At 43.9% G+C, this 26725-nt stretch overlaps 1 protein-coding gene across 7 annotated transcripts in view; it reads left to right on the top strand.

Moving 5' to 3' along the window:
• LOC117518909 (lysine-specific demethylase 4A-like) overlaps nt 1-26725 on the top strand; it is a 279463-nt gene that overhangs the window by 39434 nt on the left and 213304 nt on the right. For all 7 annotated transcript variants that reach the window (XM_034180171.1, XM_034180169.1, XM_034180170.1 and 4 more), the window contains 5 exons: nt 4724-4917; nt 12544-12593; nt 18499-18602; nt 18835-18972; nt 26126-26340. In XM_034180171.1, the coding sequence (XP_034036062.1) occupies nt 4724-4917; nt 12544-12593; nt 18499-18602; nt 18835-18972; nt 26126-26340 (701 nt within the window). The remainder of the gene's footprint in view (nt 1-4723; nt 4918-12543; nt 12594-18498; nt 18603-18834; nt 18973-26125; nt 26341-26725) is intronic.

Raw genomic sequence — 26725 nt, 5'->3', positions numbered from 1 at the left:
CATGCACATATCGTATGTCTGTCAACTTATCAAAACAAATGTGACACCAAAGAGGTTATATGTGAGACCCACCTTCCTTGTAGTCATTACGAAGCCGGCGGAGTAGCAATTTCTCATCCCTGCTTAACAAATATTCTGCAGTATCCACAGTTTCAGACCCTGGACTTCGTCTAACCGTCAGTCCGTTGCCTTTAAGGGGTCAGAAATTTGTTTGTCTCCAACTGTCAACAAGGACTGGTCATTTTCGACAGAAGTGCTCTCTTCCTCCTTTGTCGGCACCAATGGTAGTTTCTGTAACGATGCAGCATACGCAAGCACAGCCAGCTCTTCTTTCCGTTTCTGTTTACTGCCGTACGTAGTCCTGGTTATAACAGGCAATCCGTGGAGCTTACAAAAACGCTTTAAATCGTCAACTTTCCAATGGTTGAAATGATCCAAATCATAGCACTCCTCGCTGCTTTCCGCCGTCATAGCATGTGGATTGGTAGCCGAAAAATTTAGCATACCCATAATGCACCACGCGGCCCAGGATGTGCACTTCGCTTATTGAGGAGAGTTTGTGGAGGGGGGATTTTGAGGAGCTGATAAATGAAGAAAATAAAAGAAGGCTGAATACAGAGTACAGCTATGAAAAGGATGAAGATAAAGTCTGTTGGCCCAAATGACATACCAGTGGAGACATGGAAATGTTTAGGCGAGATGGTAGTGGAGATTTTAACCAGATTGTTTAATCCTCTGGGCTCCACAGATTGCTGTGTCCAGGGCCCAGTTTCATAAAGCAGTCTGTTAGTCTATTAAACTTATTTAGTCAACTACGGTTAGTCACCCAACATTATCCCTTTAATCACTGTTTCACATCAACATTACATTCTTACAGTAGTTGGCGATTTTCATGGGCATAGTGGCCTTGCGAGTGCCATTGCCAAGAAATGCCTCCAATGCACAACAGTAATTGTTTACTTCCAAGTTCGTCATTGTCATGAACTATCCAGCCTTTGTTTTGTTAGCTGGCTTTATTAGCATTTACGGACACATACGAATTGCAGAAAGACGTGCTTAGCTCTTAGCCTAGCAGTTCTTCTTCAACTCTTCTGTCAAGCCTTTTTGTGCACACAACAATGTTCAACAAAACAGCGACGCCCGGTGGCTAATGTGAGAACTGTCACAAACACATCATGACAGTTGTTGTCTGCAACCATGGCCAAAAGTGGAGGAAGCTCTCCTTTAGGAAGAACATGAGTGACATAGGTGAGAGATGGAACACTCAAGATGTGTGGGGAGGTGATGGTCTAGTGGTTAAACGTTTGGCTTCAGACCAGATGATTCTCAGTTTAAAACCCAGCCAGACCGGAAAATTACAAAGGGCCCTTGGGCAAGGTCTTTAATCCCCTAGTTGTTCCTGGTGTGTAGTGAACGCCTTGCATGGCAGCACCCTGACATCAGTGTGTGAGTATGTCTATGTGAATGGGTGAATGTGAGGCATAATTGTAAAGCGCTTTGAGCATCTGATGCAGATAGAAAAACCCTGTATAAGTGCAGTCCATTTACCATTCCATCAAGTGGTGGTACATGATAGCCGCCATTTTTGACAGAAGACACTTAAGGTTTTGTTGACTAAAATAAGATTAGCATCCTCTGTACCAAGCTGAAACCTTTAGTCAGGTAACACAAAACTTTAGCTGACTAAGCATTTTGTGCAATAACTTCTTATAATAATCTTGTTTTGTTGACTAAAATAAGATTAGACTGCTTTATGAAACCGGGTCCTGGTCATTTTACCATACCATAGAAAGTCTGCTTTTAAGGTACTAAAGGTGTATTTGTCTCGAACACTGTGTAAAATGATATGATTTGGATCTACAGCTGAAAATATGAAACTTCAATTTTCAATTTATTTAATTTATATAGCATCAAATCACAACAAAGGTGCCTCAAGGCGCGTCACACAAATAAGGTCTAACCTTACCAACCCCCAGAACAAGCACACAGGTGACAGTGGTCAGGAAAAACTCCCTCTGATGATTTGAGGAAGAAACCTCAAATCAGAGACCAGACTCAAAGGGGTGACCCTCTGCTTGGGCCATGCTACCAACACAGTTGAGAATACAAATATACAGGAAAGTCCATGTCGGTCTCCAGGAGGGGAGGCTTGCAAAAGAAGACACCCACTCCCATCTCTGGATGGAGCTGCACCTCAAACAGAGAGAGGACAAAACAGAATCAGGTGGCAGAAAGACTATAAATAAGGTAAAATTTGACAGCATTAAGCAACAAGAAAAACAAGAAATACTAAAGTGATCGTCGGCCACTACCACGTTCACACCGGACGCAGCGCAAGCGACAGCAGCGACAAGTTGCCATGTAATCCCTATGGAAGGACGCATTGTGGTGCCAAGCCACGCAGCGCAACGCGATGGACGCGAATGAAGAGACGTGAGTGAAGCGATTTTGAGCGATTGGTGCATTTGTGGCGCGATATTGCGTCGTGTCACATCGCGTTGCCCTCCTCACCAAGTTGAAAAATCTGAACTTTTTCGTCTTGTCGCAAAAAAGTTATTAACTACACAGATGTATAGTAAAACAAATGGTGACTGGTTTCTAAACACAATTATGACAGTTTTTGCGGGAAGAGCGAGGAGCAGCCCCACAGCAGGGGCAGCGGAGTTTTTTTTTTTGTTTGTTTTTGTTTTTTATTGTTTACATGTGCGCACGTGAACGGGACAGGAGGTTCTCAAACTGGGTCCTGCAGAGGCAGAAGGACCGTTGAAAGTGGCCGTCATCCAGGCGCAGCTCCTGCAGCAAATAATGATACTCCCTGAATTGGGAACGTCTCATGACGTTTGTCAGCTTTCCACAACAACTCGCTCCATGTGATCAAGGTCCGTCATGTTAACTTGACTGACAACCGGAGCCGGCGAGTGGAATGGAAGCTCCTCCTATTTGATGACGCACTGTGGTGAATTTTCGCAGCGAAAGCAGAGCGACACACCGGTAATGGTGGCGTGTCCATCGCCACGCGACCGACGCGAATTTGTGGCATCTGGTCACGCCCGGTGTGAACACGGCATCAGCTTCACTAAAAGATAAAATACTTTAAAGTTGAGGCCGTGGCCCGCTCTGTTTATTAATAAAATGACTTTAAAAGAGTAAAAAGCATAGCAACATACTATGCCAGTATGCTAGGCATAAGAAAGGGAAAATAAGTGCATCTTAAGTCTGGACTTGAAAGTCTCTCCAGAATCTGACTGTTTTATTGATGCAGGGAGATCATTGCACAGAACAAGGACACGATAAGAGAAAGCTCTGTGACCCGCAGATTTTTTATTCACCCTAGGGACACAAAGTAGTCCTGCACCCTGAGAAAGCAGAGCCCGGGCTGGTACGTAGAGTTTAATTAGGTCAGCTAGGTAGAGAGATCCCAGTCTGTGAACAATTTTATAGGTTAATAACAGAACCTTAAAATCTGATCTCACAGGGACAGGAAGCCAGTGAAGAGATGCCAAAATGGGTGTAATGTGGTCAAACGTTCTACTTCCTTTCAAAAGTCTGGCAGCAGCAATTTGAACCAGTTGGAGGCCCCTAATGCTGGACTGCGGTAAACCAGAAATAGAACATTACAGTAGTCCAATCTAGAAGAGACAAATGCATGAATCAGGGTCTTAGCATCAGCCATAGACTGGATGAGACAAATCTTTGCTATATTTCACAGGTTGAAGAAAATAGTCCTCGTAATATCGCTAATGTAGAGGTCAAAGGACAATGTCGGCTCAAAAATGACCCCAAGGTTCCTCACTTTGTCAGTGTGATGTATGACACACGAGTCTAGGCTAAGCGTTAGCTGGTCAAATTGATGCCGATGTCTCACTAGACCACGACCCATCATTTCAGTCTTGTCAGAGTTTAAAAGTAGTGGGGTTGGCATAGTCACAGTCTTGTGTGTTGCTTGGTCACACACACTCATGTGGCCTTTAGACAGTTTTCACAGACAGCCCGATTGTGGTGATCTGCACTCCACTATTGTGCCAGGAGAATAAATAGCCCCGCCTTTCCTAAGTACCCAGCGAGAGGTGTTGGATGTTTGTGTGTGGAACCTGGAAGTTTTTTTTTTTTTTTTCTGTTCAATTTTCAGAACATTTACTGGCGTGTTTCAGTGGGAATAGTTGTAGATAGAGAACGAGGATTCACTGCATGTGAGGGAAGATGGAAACTACAGCTGAGACATCGTAGTTTCAGGAAGTGGTTGAAAGAAGACGCTTCATAACTGATTTATTAAGAGAAGTGTAATAAAACGTTTGATTATGGTTGTGCCAGCGTGTCCATGGAACCCAGATCATTTAATAAAATCTTTAAAAGTGAGAGGATGCCTGAGGAGTGGAGGTGAAGTTTGGCTCTGTGTACCCCACAGAGCAGACTGGCTTCTCAGTAGCTAAGCAAGGTAGGTCATGGTTAGTACTTGGATGGGAGACATCTTTAGAATACCAGGAGCTGTGTCTGGAGTTGCATCAGGATGGGCATCCCGAGTACCATATCCTAATGCAGATCGGTGTTGGTATGGGGCATGTATTTTTATTTCCTAAATCAGAGACATAAGTGTTGATGTCATATTTTCCTCTACCAGGTTGTTTTCCTGATTTGTTGATGTTTTAGCATTTGCTGTTGTTAGTCATTTGTGTTGAAGTTTGTGGAGCTTGTTGTCATGGTAGCACTGTGGTTTGTACTGCAGGATGTCACCGAGTGGAATCTCGGCCATCTGAGTACCATTCTAGACTCAGTGGCCAATGAGGGCAGCGTGACCATCAAAGGGCTCACATCACCCTCCCTCCACTTTGGAATGTGGAAGAGCTCCTCTGCCTGGCACACTGAGGACATGGATCTGTACAGCATCACCTACCTCCACTTTGGAGAACCAAAGTTCTGGTACGCTCACTGGTTACACAATAAAACCAAAAGCAGTCACATGATGCACCTGTCAGTTGCATGTTCCAGTATTTTGGCCAGATTGAAAACATGGAGCTGAAAATGCAAGGACAATTAAGACGGTCTTCTGGGGACAGCAAAGTTAAACATGAGTGAGACAGACAGACGCAGACAAACAGGCACACACACATACACAATCAGGCATGCCAACACACACACAGGCACACGCACAAACAGGCACACATACACACAAGCAGACACACGAACACAAGCACACGAACACAAGCAACACATGCACGAACACAAGCACACGAACACACACAAACAGGCACACATACAAGCAGACAGACACACACACAAACAAGCACACATGCACACACACAGACAGACTTTAGATTAGCCAGAACTTTGTTGATCACTTGGGAAGACTTGCTCAGGGAAATTGAGGTTCCAGCAGCATTGTATAGCAGCACACAGGGTAAGAAGCACACAGAGTATCAAAAGTGAAAGTAAAACAACAACAACGAAAAAAAAAAACAGTTTACAAACATAAATACACAATATAAATACCAGACATACTGATCGCAACTGGTGTACGGGCTACTGTTCCTCTTCTTCCCGTCCTCTGTCTTCCTGTTACTCCTCCTCCCCCTGAATGAGAAGTTGTACAGTGTGATGGCCTGAGGGACAAAGGGGTTTTTCAGTCTGTTGGTCCTGCACTTGGGAAGGAGCAGTCTGTGGCTGAAGAGGCTCCTCTGGTTGCTGGTGTGCAGAGGGTGACTTTTTTTTCTCCCCCCGTTTCTTTTATTACAGATTCTACCAGTCTAATACTTCTGTTAGTTTTTCAGTGTAACAGCTGTGAATTTTAGGTCATTATTTTACTCCTGTGTGAATCTTGGTTAGCATTTTTGTTTGCGGTTAGCTTGCGCTAGCTTGGCTATACACTTGAACTTTCTGGTGCACAAAGTACACAACTTCACACTTTACATAAATCCTGCGTGATTCTGACAAATAGGGTGGCTCTTTTACAGAGCTGTGTCCGTAAGCTAGAACAGCTTCTTAGCTCAGTGGAGATAGATATTCAGCAAGGAGCACTATTCAGCTCAGCACCAGTGAGTCGCACCCGAGCTCCAAACCTGAGTCTAATTACTGTTTCAAACAGATTCAATCAACACAGCGTTATTAAGCAGAACATAAGGATGCACACAAGAGTACATGGTACCAGAGCACCCTAGACCGAAGATGGGTGATCGATTTTGTGATCATATGATATGATCTGAGACCACATGGTCTGGACACTTGGGTGAAGAGAGGGGGGAGTTGGATCAGAGGGTTGGGGAGGACTATGGACAGACCTGGTAAACCCAGACGGACAATGCGGGTGAACTGGGAATGTCTGGAGGAGCCCACTGTCCAACAGATCTTCAACTCACACCTCCTGCTGAGCTTTTCTAGCATTCCTGTGGAGGTTTGGAGCATTGAACCAGAATGGGCAAAGCTCAAAGCTTCAATTGCTGAAGCTGCAGTGGGGAGCTGTGGCCTGAAGGTCTTAGGTGCCTCAAGGGGCGGCAACCCTTGAACACCATGGTGGACACTGGGGTCATGGAAGCCGTCTGACTGAAGGAGTCCTTCCAGGACTCTGGAGGCAGTTGAATGGTACCGACAGGACTGAAGGGCAGCAGCCTCTGCTGTGAGGGGAGGCAAAGCAGAGGGTGTGGTAGGAGTTTAGAGTAACGATGGAGAAGGACTTTCGGTCGGCACCAAAGTGCTTCTGGCGGACCGTGAGGCATCTCAGGAGGGGAATACGGGGAACCATCCAAGCTGTCTATAGGGACTTTGTTGACCTCAACTGAGGATTTAATCTGCTGCTGGAAGGAACATGGGCACCCTCTATAGCAGGGGCAGAGCTGGAAGCTGATGGGGGATTTTCATCAATTTCCCTGGTGGAAGTCACTGAGGTAGCCACAGTGGCAAGGCCCCGGGGGTTGATGAGATCCGTCCACAAATGCTGAAGGCTCTGGGTGTGGAGGGACTGTCTTGGATGAGACATCTCTACAGCATTGCGTTGAGGTTTGGGACAGTGCCTAAGAAGTGGCAAACTGGGGTGCTGGTCCCCAAATTTAAAAAGGGGACCAGAAAGTGTGTGCCAATTACAGGGGCATCACACTACTCAGCCTCCCTGGTAAAGTCTACTCTAGGGTGCTGGAAAGGAGGGTTCGGCCGATCATCAAACCTCTGATTGAAGAGGAACAATGCGGATTCCATCCTGGTTGTGGAACAACCTACCAGCTCTTCATTTTCACAAGGATCCTGGAGGGTGCTTGGGAGTATGCCCATCCAGTCTACATGTGATTTGTGTTCTTGGAGAAGGTGTATGATCAGGTACCCCGGGAGATACTGTGGGAGGTGCTGCAGGAGTATGGAGTGAGGGGGTCCCTTCTACAGTCCATCCAATCTCTGTACTCACGAAGTGAGAGCTGTGTTCGGGTGCTCAGCAGTAAGTCAAACTCATTTTCGGTGGCGTTGGCCTCCACCAGGGCTGCACCTTGTTACCAGTCCCATTTGTGATATTTATGGACAGGATATCGAGGCGTAGTTGGTGGGAGGAGGGTTTCCAGTTTGGTGGGCTCAAGGTCTCATCACTGCTTTTTGCAGACAATGTGATCCTGTTGGCTTCATCAGCCTGTGACTGCCAACACTCACTGGAGCAGTTCGCAGCTGAGTGTGAAGCGGCTGGGATGAGGATCAGCACCTCTAAATCTGAGGCCATGATTCTCAGCAGGAAACCGATGGATTGCCTACTCCGGGTAGGGAATGCGGTCTTGCCCCAAATGACGGAGTTCAAGTACCTTGGGGTCTTGTTTACGAGTTAGGGAACAATAGAGCATGAGATTGGCCGGAGAATCAGCGCAGCAGTGGTGGTGTTACATTCGCTCTATCGTACTGTTGTGACAAACGGGAAGCTGAGCCAAAAGGCGAAGCTCTCGATCTACTGGTCAGTCTTCCTTCCTACTCTCACTTATGGTCATGAAGGTTGCGTCATGACCGAAAGAACTAGATCGTGGGTACAGTCAGCTGAAATGGGCTTCCTTAGGAGGGTGGCTGGTGTCTCTCTTAGAGATAGGGTGAGCAGCTCGGAATAGAGCTGCTGCTCCTTCACAGGAGCCAGCTGAGGTGGTTCGGGCATCTAGTAAGGATGCCCCTGAGCGCTTCCTAGGGAGGTGTTCCAGGTACATCCATCTGGGAGGAGAGATCCACACTGGCCTGGGAACGCCTTGGGATCCCCCAGTCAGAGGTGGCGAGTGTGGCACGGGAAAGGGAAGTCTGGGGTCCCCTGCTGGAGCTGCTGCCCCGGCGACCTGACCCAGATAAGCAGCTGAAGAAGAGAATGAGTGAGCGCTAATTCTGATGGTTTGCACATTAACTGACACACGTGCCAAAAGGCATTATGGGAAATGATGTTGCTCTTTATTTTTGAGTTCATGCCTGAGCCCACGTTACTCTGGGCATGTGACAGTGATTGTTCTGTTGCGGCGAAAACAAAAATAGGCCTAAGCTGTGAGCAGGTGAATCCATAAAAGCACAAATGTTTCTTTTAACAACACAATCCAGCACAAACCCGGCACAAATGATAGACCAGTTTGGCATGATTTGGATGTTGGGGGGCTGCGTGACATCACAGGTCAGAAAATGTATTTTTGAATTACTCAAACGCTTTAACAGCACAAACAAAAAAAAAATGATGCCGCAAACTCTTCTCTTCTCTGTTTATATCAAAAGCATCTCTTGCAGCAGCGAAAGGAAGGAATGGCTCTTTTTTAATATGCAGATGATGTTATGTGTCGGATGCAGGCGGAGAACCGACCAGAGTTTGAAGTAAGACCCAGTATAAAATAAGCAGAGCACGGTACAAAGGATAACATAATTTAATAACATAACAGTGATGTGCTAAATTACAAACAAATGAGTGCGCGGTCTGGCGAGGTGGAATTACGGTGCGCTCCCAGCAGCACAAACGGTCCGTAGCCAGAAACAGTTCAGACCCAAGGACCCCGCCGACACCCCCCAGGTGGCCGCGACAAACCGAGTCTGTGAAAGAAGAAACCATCATGTGAGTCCACACTCCACACACAGAGAGACCGCTCAAAAGTGTACATAAACAGCAAACACTTCCTGGCTTAATCACTAATCAGCTTCCCACCCTGCAGGCATGGAACACCCAGTTCACATCTTCCACTGCAGTGGAAGCAGATTAAACGACTAACATAACAGCTCAATATAATAAGGTGTGAGGGACACCATATTTACTGACTGTACTAATGTTAGTCACAAAACCTACTGTACCTCAGGAAGTGTGCTGACGAGCGTGAGACCTCACCCCCTCCTCTTTCACAGACCATGGCATCAAAACCTGGTACAGTCTCTGCATCCATGATGATGAGATGGCTCTCGAGACGACGATCTCACCCGTCTGGTCACAAGGTCGAGTCTCTGGCAAATACACACTGTGTACTCCAGACTTAAATGCAACCATGCCCCAATCCATGTAGATGCACCACAGCTGTGAGTCCTGACGAGCTGCACATGACCAGCCTCAGGTGATCAGGGTGAGGTCCTGATAGCTCAGCCACACAGCCACTCAGTCCTGAATGCAAGCCACCTGGAAGGAAAAACAAAAGACAGAACAGAAGACAGAAACAAAAGGCAGCCAGGCACCCCCAGCCATACAACAGATGACATGGCTTTGGTGGCACATTTGATTGACACTGATGCTCTCTCCCACTACCAGCTCACAGTCAACAACTTGGTCCAGACATTTTCTGAACACTCCCTGGAATTGAACATCTCTTAGACCAAGGAGCTGTTCCAGCCAATCAGTATCCAGGGTCAGATGGTGGGGCAGGTTCAGTCATTCATGTACCTGGGAACAGAGATAGACACCGGCCTGACCGCAACGCACAGTGACACTATTTACAACCCCAATTCCAATGAAGTTGGGACATTGTGTAAAATGTAAATACAAACAGAATACAATGATTTGCAAATCCTCTTCAACCTATGTTCAGTTGAATACACCACAAAGACAAGATATTTAATGTTGAAACTGATAAACTTTGTTGTTTTTGTGCAAATATTTGCTCATTTTCAAATGGATGCCTGCAACACATTTCAAAAAAGTTGGAACGGGGCAACAAAAGACTGGGAAAGTTGATGGATGCTCAACGAACACCTGTTTGGAACATTCCACAGGTGAACAGGTTAATTAGAAACAGGTGAGTGTCATGATTGGGTATAAAAGAAGCATCCCCAAAAGGCTCAGCCGTTCACAAGCAAAGATGGGGCAAGGATCGCCACTTTGTGAACAACTGCGTGAAAAAAATAGTCCAACAGTTTAAGAACAATGTTTCTCAACGTTCATTTGCAAGGAATGTAGGGATTCCATTATCTACAGTCCATAATATAATCAGAAGATTCAGAGAATCTGGAGAACTTTCAACACGTAAGCGGAAAGTCCGAAAACCAACATTGAATGCCCATGACCTTTGATCCATCAGGCGGCACTGCATTAAAAACTGACATCATTGTGTAAAAGATCTTACTGTGTGGGCTCAGGAACACTTCAGAAAACCATTGTCAGTTAACACAGTTTGTCGCTACATCTACAAGTGCAAGTTAAAAGTCTACCATGCAAAGCGAAAGCCATACATCACCAACATCCAGAAACGCTGCCGCCTTCTCTGGGCCCGAGCTCATTTGAAATGGATAGACACAAAGTGGAAAAGTGTGCTGTGGTCTGTTGAGTCCACATTTCAAATTGTTTTTGGAAATCATGGATGTCGTGTCCTCCGGACAAAAGAGGCAAAAGACCATCCAGATTGTTACCAGCGCAAAGTTCAAAAGCCAGCATCTGTGATGGTGTGAAGGTGTATTAGTGCCCATGGAATGGGCAACTTACACATCTGTGATGGCACCATCAGTGCTGAAAGGTACATCCAGGTTTTGGAGCAACACATGTTGCCACCCAAGTAATGTCTTTTTCAGGGATGTCCCTGCTTATTTCAGCAAGACAATGCCAAGCCACATTTTGCACGTGTTACAACAGCATGACTTTGTACTAAAAGAGTGCGGGTACTAGACTGGCCTGCCTGCAGTCCAGACCTGTCGCCCACTGAAAATGAGTGGCGCATTATACAACAACGGAGAACCTGGACTGTTGAACAACTAAAGTCGTACATCAAGCAAGAATAGGAAAGCATTCCATCTACAAAGCTTCAACAATTAGTGTCCTCAGTTCCCAAATGCTTATTGAGTGTTGTTAGAAGGAAAGGTGATGTAACACAGTGGTAAACATACCACTGTCCCAGCTTTTTTGTTGCATGCATCCATTTCAAAATGAGCAAATACACTCAACAAAAATATAATTTATATATATATATATATATATATATATATATATATATAATTTTTTTTTTTTTTTTTGTGAGTGTATTTGCACAAAAACAATAAAGTTTATCAGTTTGAACATTAAATATCTTGTCTTTGTGGTGTATTCAATTGAATATAGTTGAAGGGGATTTGCAAATCATTGTATTCTGTTTTTATTTACATTTTACACAACGTCCCAGCTTCTTTGGAATTGGGGTTGTATAAAAAAAAACCACAGCAGTGCCTCCACTTGCTGAGGAAACTGAGGACTTTCCATGTCAGCAAAGACATTTTAACTCTGGTCTATGAATCCATTATTGAATCACTCCTTACCTTCAATATCTCATCCTCGTACAACCTCCTCACTATCAAACACAGAACTAAACTTTCTGCATTATCAGTCATGCTAGCAACATAATTGGTTCACCCCAAACCCCTCAGTCTGAACTATACAATCACCCTGATCACTGAGGACTTCTCACACCCCTTCACCACTCCTTCCAGTTACTGCCATCAGGCAAGTGATACAAAGTCCCTCTGGCCCGCAAAAACACTTCCAAGAAATCTTTCATCCCCTCTGCTGTAGCAACCCTCAGTAAAATCAGATATACGCTTGTGTTATCAATTGTGCATTTTTTGTTGTCTTTATTTTTTTTTACAGTGTGCAGTGGATTTTTGTGTGTGTTTGTGTTTTTATGAGCCAGCTGAAGATTTTCTGTGACCTTTTTGGGACAGACAAAGTTGATTCTATTTTATTCTAGTCTAAACCAGCACAAACAAACAACAGTGCTATTTTAACATTTTGAATTTGGTGGAGGGGGGCAGCTTCATGCAGGTACAGAGACACACACACACTGTGATTGTGTCTGGTGACTCGTTCTCATTCTCGTTTGTCCTCAACAATGGTTCTTTTGCTCCAGGTCTTCATGTTCTCTCGGTTCTTTTTAGAACGGTCAGTGGGGTCTTGAATTTGTGTTTCATGGGAAAAGTATGACTTTGTGTTTCATGAACAGTTGGTGTGATGCAGCAGTTCGTTCTCTTGTCTCACTCTGAGTTTAGCCCCGCCCCTTGTCCTTGTACTTGCATCAGGAAGTGAATGTGGCATAAAGCGGTGCTGTCCTGCTCCTTCACAGGAGCACAGGGAAACATGTTTGATGCACCAGCACAGTGACCGCCTTGTTTGCCTCTGTCCTCTGTCAGGTACACAGTCCCACCTGAGCACGGAAAGCGACTGGAACGGCTGGCCAGAGGTACGAGCTCACACATGAGGCCTGTTACGTTCATCTCCACATCGGCTTACTATCCCATTTCGCAAATAATCTTTTTATGGTCAAATGAAGTGATTTTTCAGGTGATTCAAAACATTAATATTTCAAAAACCTGCAATGGAAGCACTTCTTTTATGATTACAGGTCATATGACACACAGAGTCACAATCTAAAATCCGTGATGCAGCAGATGTTGAGCTTGTTAAACATTAAAAGAAATGTTCTGATAACATTTGATTTAAAAAAAAAAAAAAAAAAAAAAAAAAAAAAAAGCCCAAAACAAAAAAATATTTAACAGGACTTCCCATTCTCTGTCGCCGTGACTTATCGTCAAGAGGTCAAAACCAGCAGTGGCATTCCTTCACGCCATGGAAACTGTCAGTTTACTGTAAGTAAAGTTTATTTGTGTAGCATCTTTCAAGATAAAATCACAAAGTGCTGTACAGGAATTTAAGAACACAGAAATTAAAATACATAAACTAAAAGCAGCAATAACATAAAACTAGTTAAAGTCTGTACAAATCGGTCTTGAGCTTCCCTTTAAAAGTTCCCTCAGAGTCCTCAGGTGCAGTGGCAGTGTATTCCACAGTTTGGATCTTCAGCCTTGACCTTGGTACAGCCAGCAGGTTCTGGTCCGAGGACCTCAGAGACCTGCTTGCCACATGCGGGTGCAAGAGTTCACTGATGTATAGTGGCATTTGACCGAGCAGGGTTCTAAAAGTCATCACCAATATTTTAAATTCAGGCCTGGCATTTTTCCGGCCTGAGCCGGATTTCTGGCTTTTGGATCCGGATATAATGCAGCGGAGGTGACAGGTTGCCATGTAATCCCTACAGAAGGACACGTTGTGGATATGTAATGGCGTGGTGATGTCTGTCTGGAGTTTATACTTGACATGGACCTGTCTCTGGCAGTCAGCCTGTGAGCAGGACTTATGTCCCTTTTGTCTTTTATTTAACACAGTTATGACAGAGTTTGAGGGGAGAAAGCTAGGAAGAACCTTCCTAGCTTTCTCCCCTCAAACTTTGTCTCCGGTTCTCTCTCTCCGGTTCTTATAAGAGCCGCGAAATATACCCTGTTCTTTGTTTAATAACACGATTTTTCTTTGGTCTAGCTGGATGTGATAACCAATCATTGAACGTGTTTTAATGTCGAGCTATATAGCCATTCTCCATCTCGGGGAGAATGGCTGCACTGGAAAACTGCTTTGATCGTCAGTAATGACCACATCTCTTCTCCTCTATTCAGATGTATTTGAGAGCCACTCTGAAGTTTCAGACAGTGGAATCTTTCAGGCATCTGTTAATCTGGATATCTATTTGGTTTCCAAACACCAGCTGCCCTTCAAGGCCGTTGAGATAAAATCCTCCCCCCCCCCCCGAGGAACACTCCTGATGCCTCGCTCCTCGTCTTACCCTGCCTCACTTGTCTTTCACCCTCCCAGTCCTGTGATGTTGACTGTGGGACCTTGGACTCTGGTGGACTGATTCAGGACTGGGATCCCCCCCCAGGATGGACAGATAAGGCCTGTTGATGGCGCCAAGGGCGGCCTCCGGGCTGTCTGTCTGAACACTGGACACATTCAAGTCTCGGCTGTCGTCTGTTGTGATTGTTTACTGTTTTTCTGTGACTGTTTTCTGTGCTTATGAGGGTTTTTTTGCTTCAGTGGTGCTGTGTGTGTTCAACACAGCAGCAATGGAGGTTTTTTCTTCCCAATACTTTCCTTGTGTGTGCTTTTATGTGTGTTTATGTACCGGACTGGCTTATGTGTGTTGTTGTTTAAGTGTGTCATAAAGCCGGTCAAGGTTTGCTCAGCCCTGCTCGTGACTCAGGGCAGGGACATACATCTAGAGCTGGGTCCCCGGGCGCCGTAAAGGCGACCTCTGCTCCTAACTGGCAATTAGGATGGGTTAAATGCAGTAAACACATTTCATTGTGCAGGGAACATGTTCCTATGTGCATATGACAATAAACTCCTTTGAATATCAGAACAAAAATCTTTTCTTAGCATTTTGCAGGCGCCTGTTAGACAAAGCGATCAAATTGAAGAAAGAGATTTAGTGGATATGATTTTGACCAGTGCAGCCGATTGCCGTAAGTAGTATTTTATGTTTTTTATGTATGTAGTTTGAAGAGATCTTAGTGAAAGGATTAAGCGTCCATGATGAGTGTTCATCATGAGTGTTCGATAAATTTCAAAATTCAAATTGCTTCCAATTTTGGCATTTTGAAAACAAAATGCTTAGCTCATGTTGTAAGTAATAACCATTCATTTATTGAAATAAGAATTATTATTCACATATTTGAAACTCGGAGTGGATGCGAACCCAATCCTTTTCATTTTCTGTCTTGCTTTTCTTTCCGCACTGATGTTCGCTTGGACTGGTCTGTTGAATAAACTATAAAATAATTGCACCGAAAATATGAGCACAGCAGCTGCAGTGTTCAGTGATGGTAGTATGTAGTCAAAACCTACAGATGTTAGGGGAACCTATGGCCAATTTTTGGTTGTGGTTATTTTATTTTTGCTTTAGAAAACTGCATTGTAAAACACAAACCACTTGACCTCAAAGATGGTAATGATTGTTTAAAATCTTTAACATTGGGTGTTCCTGAGAGCTTTCCAAACTGTTATGGTGAAAAAGGGCGATGAGGAAGAATGGATGAGACCGGCTGCCAAGGAGTCTTGAATATACTGCTCCATTGATTCCCTCTCCGGGCACGACAGATTATAAAGCCGGCTGGAGGGAAAAGAAGCGCCCGGAAGCAAATCGATGAAGCAGTCGTACGGTCGATGAGGTGGTAGGGAAAGTGCGCAGCGTTTACTGAATACGTCTTTGAGATCATGATATTGCTCAGGAACTTTGGAGAGATCTATTGTAATGGAAGTGGTGTCCTTAGACCCCTTTGCGAGGGGAATGGAGGAATGGAGACAACGGAGGTAGCAAGCCTCACCCTACCGGGAGATCTTTCCGGTCGGCCAGTCTATCGCGGGATTGTGAAGATTAAGCCAAGGATGCCCCAACACCACGGAAGGAGAGGAACGATAAACAAAAAACTGAAGAGTCTCCCGGTGATTCCCAGAAACTAAGAGCGTGACAGGTACCGTTTGGTGAGTGATCGAAGGAAGAGGAGTGCCGTCTAGCACCGAAACCTGGATGGGAGTGTGAAGTTCTAACACCGGAATGTGAGCCTGGGCTATAATACTAGGATCTAAAAAATTAGCATCTGCGCCGGAAACAACAAGAGCCTGGAGTTGAAGAGACATATTATCAGAAAAGAGAGTGGCCGGGACTTGAGTGCGTGAGGAACATTCACCCGTGAATTGAGTACGGCTCATCAGTAGCCTGGGGTCTATTGGCAAGCGTTGTCTTTTGGCCAAACCAGACATTCACGAATTATGTGCCTCCGGGTATCGCAGTATAAACACTCCCCGGTTGACAGCCACCGAGCACTATCCTCTGGAGTTAATTGAGCCCTGCCGAGCTGCAGTGGCTCCTCAGCAGGTGGCGCTGCAGGCACGGGGAATGTGCTCCCAGTGGGGTGTGAAGAAGAAGGAATGGGGTCGGAAGGAAACAAGAGGAAGACGTGTGCTGGACTCTTCGGCTTCTCTCCCACTATCTTTCCCTCAGCCTATTGTCTATCTTAATTGCCAGAGAAATTAGTTGAGCCTATTGTCTATCTTAATTGCCAGAGAAATTAGTTGATCCAGGGAAGTGGGTGGATCACGGACCGTTAGTTCATCCTTAAGTGTCTCAGACAGGCCATTTACAAACATGTTCCAAAGCCCAGCGGCATTCTAGCCGGACTCCGCAGCAAGAATACGGAATTTGACGGAATAAGCCGCCACGCTACGGGCGTCCTGCCTGATGGATAATAACCGCTGGGAGATCGCTTGCTCCCACATCGGGTGATCGAACACCATCCGGAATTCCTGTTTAAATGTTTGATAAGAGGCAAGAACCAGAGACTGCTGCTCCCATAAGGCTGTGGCCCAATCCAGGGCTTTGCCCCTAAGCAGATTTACAAGGTAAGCTATTTTATCAGCATCAGATGAATACATTGAAGGGCGCTGGGAAAATACTAAAGAACATTGGAGTAAAAAGGAGGCACATTTGTCTACTGCTCCAGAATACGGTTTGGGGTGGCAGATAAATGGTTCTAGGGATGGAGAAGCTGAAGCTGCTGGGGGTACAGAGGCTAATGGGGAAGCTAACTGAGCTGCTGTAACTGAGGAGGATGTGGGAATAGCTGACAGTCCATCATTAAGTGCAGTGAGCTGAGTGCAGAGTTTAGAAACCTGAGAGGCTAAAGCCTGTTGTTGGTTTGAGAGAGCAGCTAGCTGTTGTTGTTGTTGGCTAAGGAGTGCTCCCTGTGAGCCGAGGTCCTTGCGGATCTGGTCTTCTCCCGCTGAGTCCATGTTGTGGCCGGAAACTCCTGTTATGGTGAAAACACCCAAGGCAGAGGTTAGAACTCGTATGCAGGAAAATGGACCGGGAGTAGCAATAATATAACAATTTCTTAGTAAGTGAATATAGAACTGAATTGAATGCACAGATGAACCAAGCACTGGAGGAGGGAGAGACGAGCCAGGGTACTGCAGTCAGGGTACACTTCCAACTGGGGTAAATGGAGCTGAGCCAGAGTAGGACCAGGTGGCTGACCAGGCTGATTGAGTCCAAAATCTCGAAGGCAACTGAGTTTCCGGCATCTGAATGAGTGAAGAGTAGAGGTATAAATACAGGTGTGGTTGATTGCAGTCAGGTGAGTCTAGTCAGCTCCATGAGTCAGCCAGAAAAAAAGACAGGAAGGGAGGGGGAGTGAAGCAGCAGCACAACACAAACGGGTTTGAAAAGGCCTAAAATCGCAGCCCCCAGCCCGGGGTTTTGCCCTTGGACCCCATTGGGGACCTAGGCAGCCCCCAAACCCCTCGACAAATTAGTTTCAGGCTTAGTCATATTGCCTCAATGCCAGCCCTGTAAATTGCAGTCTGAACTGAATTGGGAGCCAGTGCCAAGAGGACAGAATGGGTGTTACATAGGTCCACTTAGATAACCTTGTAAGGAGCCTTGCAGCCGCATTCTGGACCATTTCTAGACGGTCCAGTGAAGACTTATTACAGTAATCAAAATGTGAAGAAATAAAGGCATGAATGATCTGTTCCAGCTCAGCTTGAGATGCAATGCTTCTAAGGTGGGCAGTGTTCCGTAAATGAAAGAAACATGATTGCACAAGACGGGTAACGTCTGTGTCAAATTTGACAGCCTGGTCAACAGTAACACCCAAATTCCTGAATGCTGAATTGAACAAAAGAGGACAGAGAGCCAGAGGACAGAGGAAATAAACTCATCAGGGGCACAAACAAGGACTTCAGTTTTTGTTGTATTTAGTGACAAATAGCAGCCATCCAGTTTTTTTATAACATCAATATAGTTTTGAAGAACAGATACCCTAGAAACATTTTGTGGAGAAAAGGAGATGTACAGCTGTATGTCATCTGCATAACAATGATATGATACATCATTAAAGGAAATCAAAATATGTCCAAGTGGGAGCAAGTACAGGACAGAACCTTGGGGAACACCACAGGACAGAATGGCAGAAGAGGATGTATATTTAACTGCAGCAACTGAAAAACTCCTGTTAGAGGGATAGGATAAAAACCAATCTAGGGCTGAACCAGAAATGCCCACCTAAGTCCTTAATCTCTCAATTAAAACACCATGATCAACTGTATCGAAAGCTGCAGACAGATCCAAAAGTACAAGTACCAAATATTCACCTGTATCTCTGTGTATTAAAATGTCATTTGAAAATCTGAGAAGAGCTGTTTCATTAGAATGCAAGTGATGGAAATGGTGTCAGTTTTTCTGATTGTGTTTGCAGGTTTCTTTCCAGGGAATGCTCAGAGTTGTGAAGCTTTCCTGCGCCACAAAATGACTTTAATTTCACCCTCCATCCTGAAGAAATACGGCATACCTTTTTCAAAGGTGATATTTAAATTTCACTTTGACTCACTTTTGTTTCAAAAGGTCTCATTTGTGATCATCTGTTATTACAACCCCAAATCAGAGAAGCTTGGACCCGATATGGGCGTGGGTGGGGGACAGAGATTCTTACATTGCAGACAGTATCAATCAAAGATGTTTCGTGGTTTGTATGTTCACCTTCATATGGTTTGTTATGTGAATGTTAACCGAGGAAGCTTATTTTGGTATTCAGGTCACTCAGGAGGCGGGCCAGTTCATTGTGACCTTCCCCTTTGGCTATCATGCGGATTTCAACTACGGCTTCAACTGTGCTGAGTCCACAAACTTTGCCACCCAGCGATGGATCGACTACGGCAAACAGGCAACACTGGTACCAAAATATCACTGAGCAGACACAAACTTTAAACGACAGCATCAAGATGCAGTCAGGGTCACATGACATCACACGAGTTCAGAAGACATATGCATGGACAGGAACTTGTCAGTTATTTTATTATATTATATTATATTAAATTATTGTCTCCTGAAAGAATGGTGCATAGCGTAAAAGACATGAATAAAGTTTAATTTTGTAATTTCCACATTAAGTTTACTTAATCTTTTTTCAGTTGTTTGTTTCTATGGGAGCAGACATTCATTTTCTTTAACTCCAGCCTGCTACATTGTCCGTCATTCAGATTTCATCATGATGAAAGTTCATAGCACACCCTGTAATTAGAGGAAAGATTTTGTGCACCATTCCATTCATGGTCATGGGCACCTCGTGGCTGCGTCATGGATGCTTTGTACCTGCGTAGTGGATGCTCTTGTTATTACCATGTTCTTATTATTGGAGATTTTAATATACACTAGTGCAGTGCCCTTAGGAAGTTTGTATTCCTATAGAAAATTTCAATTCAATTTCAATTTATTTTCATTTATATAGTGCCAAATCACAACAAAGCTGCCTCAAGGTGCGTCAAACAAGTAAGGTCTAACCTTACCAACCCCCAGAGCAAGAACACAGGCGACAGTGGTAAGAAAAAACTCCCTCTGATGATTTGAGGAAGAAGCCTCAAGCAGACCAGACTCAAAGGGGTGACCCTCTGCTTGGGCCATGCTACCGACACAATTGACAAAACAATTTACAAAACAAATATACAGGAAATTTTGCCGGCGCACAGGACGGAAGGGTTGCAGAAGCAAACACCACACCCATCTTTGGATGGAGCCACACCTCAAACATATGGGAAAAAGCAGACTCAGACATCAGAAAGACAACAAGTACAGTGTAATTTCTCAGCATTAAGCAACAAGAAAAACAGAAGAAATACTAAGGTGATCGCTGGTCACTAGTCCTAAGCTTCACTAACAGACCCAAAATTTAGATAAAGTTTAGGCCGCGACCTGGTCCATTTCCTAATGAAATTAATTTAAAAGAGTAAAAAGTAACATATAGTAACATATTAAAAAAAAAAAGTAAAATATAGGGGTGCCGGAAAAAATCGATTCACGTCCGAATTGCGATTCTTATTTATTACGATTCTGAATCGATCCAAAATGTCCAAGAATCGATTTTTTAAAAAGCATTTTTTTAAACATTTTTTTGCTTACTCGCTGCATGTACTGTTTGTCAGGCTTCCGTACTACAGCGTCCCCGCAAGGGGAGGGTCTGACCTGCTTCAAACATTCGTGAGCTACAGCTTAGCATGGTGGACGAAGAGCTAATTCAGCCAGCACCGTCTTTGCTGAAGGCAAATGTTTGGACGCATTTTGGATTTTATTATTTGCTGCGTAAGAAGGAGCGTGACGTGACTTATGCAGTGTGCAAAATCTGCAAAATGAAAGTCAAGTACTTCGGAAACACTTCAAATCCGCTAGCCCACATGCTACGCCATCACCCGGCGCTAAAACGAGCAGCGGTCTCTGCCGACTACTGATCAGCGCTTCGCTAATCTGCCAGCCAATTCTGAACGAGCAAAGCAGATGAGTAAATTTACATCTAGAATCACTTGATTAACCTTGTAAAGATGCAATTTTTTTAACATAAACATTTTTTAAGTAATATAACTATTTCTCAGAGCTCTTTGAATCGAATTGTCACCCCAAGAATCGGAATCGAATTGAATGGTGAGTTGTTGTAAGATTCACATCCCTAGTAACATACTGTGCCAGTATGCCATCCATGCTTTTATTTAGTCCCTTCGCGATTATTGTAATTCACTTTATGTAGAAGTCAGTCAGTCACTACTTTCGCGTGTATCAGGCTTGGTGGCAAAGCACGTCTGGACGCAAATGCAAAACTCAGAGCTCTGTAATTCAAAAAGGTTTAGTTGAGATTCAGGCAGAGGTCGGGACATGTAAAGGCAGTCCAAAACCAGCAGCAGTACATCAGGCAGAGGCGGAGTCGAGTACACAGGCAGGCGGTCAAAAAACGATGAGGCAAAACAGGACTTAGGTATACACACGGAGAAGAGCTGGAAAGAAGTCTCAAGGCCCATCGATCTGTGAGTGACAAGTGAGACCAGTGAACCTTAAATACACCCAGGTGATGAGCTAGAAATTGGGAACAGGTGTGGGTGGAAAACACCAGCGCAGGGTTGTGGCTAGACAGAGTGAAACAGCCACCACCAAGCACCAAGGAAAAGAGAAGAGAAAAAAGGACAGAGAAAACCTAAGCAGAAAAAGACCAGCAAGATAGCAAACAACCTAGAAAAACTAAAACAGCATAACCAAACGGAGCACATAATACAAACAAGGCATGAAAAATCCAAATCCTGACAGCGTGTGTAGCTTGTTCAAAATGCCGATGCACGACTTCTGATAGGAACTCTAAAGAGAGAACACATAACTTATGTACTGGCCTCACTTCATTGGCTGCCTGTATATTTTAGGGTTCATTTTAAAATTCTTATATTTGTTTTTAAATCTCTTCACTGTTTTGCCCCACCTTACCTCACTGAGCTTTTTCATCCTGGAAATATCCAGAAGGAAGCTCAAAGGGGATAGGGCTTTCTCTATTTTTGCTCCTAAATTGTGCAACATCTTGCTCTTGTATGATAGAGAGGCCTCTTCATTGGCCATTGTTAAAATTCATTTTAAAAAGTATCTTTTCTCTTTGCTTTTCTGCACCAGTGAGACTTAGTTTTAAATTGTATTTCTTATTCATTCATGTAAATGTATGTGTTAATGTACAGCACTTTGTGTCAGCGGAGGTTGTTTTAAAGTGCTTTATAAATTAACTTGGTATGGTGTACAACCCCAATTCCAGTGAAGTTGGGATGTTGTGTAAAATGTAAATAAAAACGGAATACAATGATTTGCAATTCCTCTTCATCCTATATTCAAATGAATACACCACAAAGACAAGATATTTAATGTTCAAACTGATAAGCTTTGTTTTTGTGCAAATATTTGCTCATTTTGAAATGGTTTATTCAATTGAATATACTGTAGTTTGAAGAGGATTTGCAAATCGTATTCTGTTTTTATTTACATTTTACACAACGTCCCTACTTCATTGGAATTGGGGTTGGATGTCTCTTGGCTACATCGTGCATGCCTCATGGCTCTGTCCTGGATGACTCGTGCATGCAAGGTGGATGTCTCATAGCTGTGTTGTGGATGTCTCTGTTCTGTCTCCTGGATGCCTCGTGCCTGCGTTGTAATTGCCTTGTGGCGACATCGTGAATGTCTCATGGCTGCTTCATTGATACCTTATATCTGTGTCATGGTTGCCTTGTGCCTGCCTCGTGCCTTTGTCGTGGATGCCTGGTGCCTGCATCGTGGATGCCTTGTGCCTGCGTCGTGGATGTCTCATGGCTGCTTCATTGATACCTTGTGTCTGTGTCATTGTTACATTGTGGATCTCTCTTGCCTGCCTTGTGTATGCCTCGTGGATACCTCGTCCGTGTCTTTATTTGTAAAAACCAGCACACAAGTTGCTGTAGTGTGTGTGTTGGTTTTTAACAAATACGTAATCCAACCAACCAGTGATCAGAGGAGGCTTATTTTCTCATAATGCCTTTGGGCATCTGTTTCTGTTAATGCTCAAACCGTCAGAATTAGCGCATTACTTTAAAACTAAAACATATGTGTGATTTTTCACTTTGTAAAAATGAAAGAGTTGACCTTAATTTCAATTAACTGTCCATAAGTGAAAACTGCTTTGTTTCTGATGTCTCCTGCACACGCCTGTGCTGTTCCATGCTGAAAGTAAATGACCCTTACAGCAGTGGGCAGGGCGCAAAAAGACAGGAAAACTGACTCGTTTGTGATCGCCTTTGCTTTTGCTCAGAAGCGATAGTGGTGCTTAAAGGACATGTTGCATGTGTTTTAATGTCCCAGTTAGCAACATCAGAGTACTCATGATTGTAAATCTCTCAGCGCACATGAGCTCATAATTGGTGGTTTCTGATACTTTTTATTCCTCTCCCAAAGCGAGGAAACAGGTGCATTTCCATAAAACATCTCTCCCTGCAATTCTCTGCATTTCTCTGCATGTGACGTAGTTAAGAGCAAAACAGAAACATCCCAGACAGAGTCGAACAGAGCAAAAAAAAATGTGATTCTGTCTGATAACGAAGCTTCTGAGCTTTTCTTCGAAAGCAGTGGCTCGGATTCACAGAGGAGATGACACACTTCACCCCAAAAATCTTAACTTTTTCAGAGTCTGTCAGATTTGGTACTTAAAGTGTGGTGATGCTGCTGTTTGTGTGGCAGCTGGATGCTGCTGTGATCATGGATGTGCCTGGACACGCAGAGGTATGTCTCCTGTTGGAAAAACTCAGAAGACGCTATTTTCAGGAGCTAATGGACTATCTAATGTGCCACAATCCAGGCAGAAGTTGAGTTGAAGGCAGACCTGCGATCAGACATTATGCGCGTCCGACCGTGTGCGTGATCAGAACCCAAGAACGAGTTGGACCTGGACATTATTCTTTGGCCGAGTGGAACTTGAAAATGATCTTTGGCTGTGGATCCGTGAGGAGAAGTGGACCGTTCCATGGCTGGCGATTGCAATTGCGATCATGACGCGTGCGTGAGGGCTTGTTTTTGTTGTAGACTAATTTGGAAATCTTTACACTGGGGTGAGTGGAATGTTGATTTTGTTTTCATCTTTTGCCTTGTGTACTTTTCAATGGAGCCATTTACTTTGAGAGAGTGTGTGTGTGTGTGTGTGTGTGTGTGTGTGTGTGTGTGTGTGTGTGTGTGTGTGTGTGTGTGTGTGTGTGTGTGTGTGTGTGTGTGTGTGTGTGTGTGTGTGTGTGTGTGTGTGTGTGTGTGTGTGTGTGTGTGTGCACACAGCAGCTGTTTTAACCCCCAATTTAGACAGACTTCTGGCTGAATTTGAACAATATATAATCAGTATTAAGCTTGTAGACTCTCAAATGTCATAAAACTGTCAATCTCTATAAGGAACTTTTTAAAAGAGAATTAATGTTGAATAATCCCTTAATAAAAACAAAAACAGCTGACATGCAGGTTAAATCGGTTGTTATGCCATTTTAACCCGCTTGTCAGCTGTTTATTGACGCTTATTTCTTCAAACAGAGAAGAGCTGGTTCTAGAAGAAACTGCTCTATCCTCTGCAGGCAAAGGAGAATTGGTCATAGAAAAAAAAGACCATTTCTTTTGACCCCATACTAATACGCTGGCAATAGTCATCCAGAGGCATACAGTTTTAACTTATGGGTAAAATTTTCACCAAACTAATTTCAGACAACTTATTTAAATTAACGTCACGTCTGAAATTTTATAAAGTGAAAATATCAGATATATGTTTTACTTTTAAAGTAATGCACTAATTTTGAATGTTTTAGTGTGGACATGCTGTGCCCAGTGCATTATGGGTATTCACGGCAGAAGAAATGCATTTGAGATGCTCTGATCAGGCTCCACAGGGACAGCATTAAACTCTTTGTATATTGTTCCTAAAACTCTTGTTAGTATATTCTCTGGGTTTATAGATGTTGTTATTGTGTTTGTTTTATGTAAAAATGCCAGAAGAAGCCCAGGTTGCTTCTCCGAAATCCGAAAAGTCTGTTAAATTGTGATTCAGGCCGTGTGATATAACCGATGTCAAAATGCATAGAACACTGCCATCTACTGGTGACTGGTTATATCACAGTGTTGTTGACCACAGGATTTTAAAATTATCTGTAGGTTTCCAAAACCTGAGAGACCACACACGTGGAGATAAAAAAAAAATCATAGATCTGACAGGTTTAGTTGTACAGTGTGTGGTGTCAGCCACACGGTAAAAACAACACACACAAACAGATTTCACACACAAACATTCCCAGGTCAAACACCTCACTTTCGGATTGGCTGCATGTCACATTTAGCTCCTCACATCCTTCTTAACACACCACACATGGCAGGAATATCTGATAAGATTATATTTAGCGTCATCACGATTGTCGGGGCGTCCTTAAGATTGTCGGAAGGGGAAGTTCAGGTCCGAAGTTCAGGTCCGATATCGGCCTAATTATCTTGCCATGTGAACCAGGCTTGATGTTATGACGCCTCACGGAGCGACTGATTGATCTGTTATAATACCGCACTGAGCCGCTAACCAGTCGGATGTTATGACGCCTCACGGAGCGACTGATTGATGCGTTATGACACCGCACCGAACGTTTTCACTATTATTTGATTTCTTTGTGTGACTGACATCATTATTCAAGCATTCGAACGGTGATGCCTATCGCCACACAACTCCAACCAAACACGAGAAAGTTTTTTGACAGTTCTTGTAATTGAAAGAAACCTTGTCTGTCATTATGATGTTGTGATGTCATTGCACGTGCACTTAGGCGCTGTCTAGTGGGATCTTGAAAATTTCTTTTTTTATACAAATGAGAAAAATGACATATTTTACAAAAGCACATTTATTTGTAAACTCCACCAGTTATCGAAGGTAACTTTTTAGTTAGCTGTGCCCACCACTGAAAACGAATCATCATAACACAACATCATACTTGTGTAAACTTTGGAATTAATCTGTGCCTCAGCTCATTGAAGCACACGTTGGGACGCTTCTAGTAACTATGTCACCTGTCAGAAACACTCAAGTACTCAGGAATATTTTGTTTTCTGAAGTCTCCGTAGCTGTTTGCTGTGAATGCCATATACTTTAAAACCGGTCACGGAAGGGCACAAAGTAATCCCGGTGGCTCACCGGATGGCCACTAACAGCCTAAATCTAAATTGTAATGTTTTCAATGCGACATGTCCTTTAAACTCAAAACTGGCTTGTCAGTAGCTGCCGTTGTACCGGCATCAATACTAAAAGTTAGCGGTTAGCTGTAACGTCTGCTAAATTTTTTTTTTTTAGAAGTTAGCGGTTATCACAGCTAAGTTTCTGGTTAGCTGTGCCCACCACTGGACACATCCAGCTCTGTGAGCTAGGCACACATGATTTTAACACAACATTCATGACATTTTCACAATACCCACTGGTGATGAGGTCATCCATGTATTGGTTCATCTTCTCTGCTGCTGCGTATTATCTAAAATGTTCTTCTGTGCTTTAATTCTAGTGTTCCTGCCGCCAAGACTCAGTGAAGGTCTCCATGGATAGGTTTGTACACCGGTTTCAGCCTGAGCGCTACATGCTGTGGAAGGCAGGAAAAGACACCTCTCCAATTGACCACTCAAAGCCCACTCCAGAAGCTGCAGAGTTCCTCAAAGTGGAGAAGACCGAAAGTAGAGCAGCTTCTGTGGCCTCAGGAACTTCTGTCCAGCACGAGAACAGGTCCATACTTCTGACTGTTTTGTTCAGTAATTGCGAGTATTCCGGTCAGCCTTGATTTGCTTGGAATTTTGGTTTCTGAAAGAGTTGTTTCTTTTCATGAGATACTTTCTGAATCCTCTCATCAAAATGATTCGTGTCAAATGACGCACCATCCAAAAAAAATGCAGCACTAAAGTTTGGCTTTATTTCTGTTCACTGGGTAAACTACAAGCTTAAACACTAATATTTTTGGAGTACAGATCAGTTGGTTTTTAGGTCCAATAGATTGAGTGAGCATTTTGTTTATTCATTTATTTCAGTTTCCTCTGCAGGAAAATGTCTGCAGATTTATGTGTTGGGTCACTAACCCAGAGGAGTGCTTTGCTGGGTTCTGGAGATGTTCTGA

This window comes from Thalassophryne amazonica, chromosome 10 (assembly GCF_902500255.1).
Source record: "Thalassophryne amazonica chromosome 10, fThaAma1.1, whole genome shotgun sequence".
NCBI classification, from domain to species: domain Eukaryota; kingdom Metazoa; phylum Chordata; class Actinopteri; order Batrachoidiformes; family Batrachoididae; genus Thalassophryne; species Thalassophryne amazonica.
The sequence above is the reverse complement of the archived record's forward strand: the minus strand, read 5'-3'. Positions and strand labels throughout refer to the sequence as shown.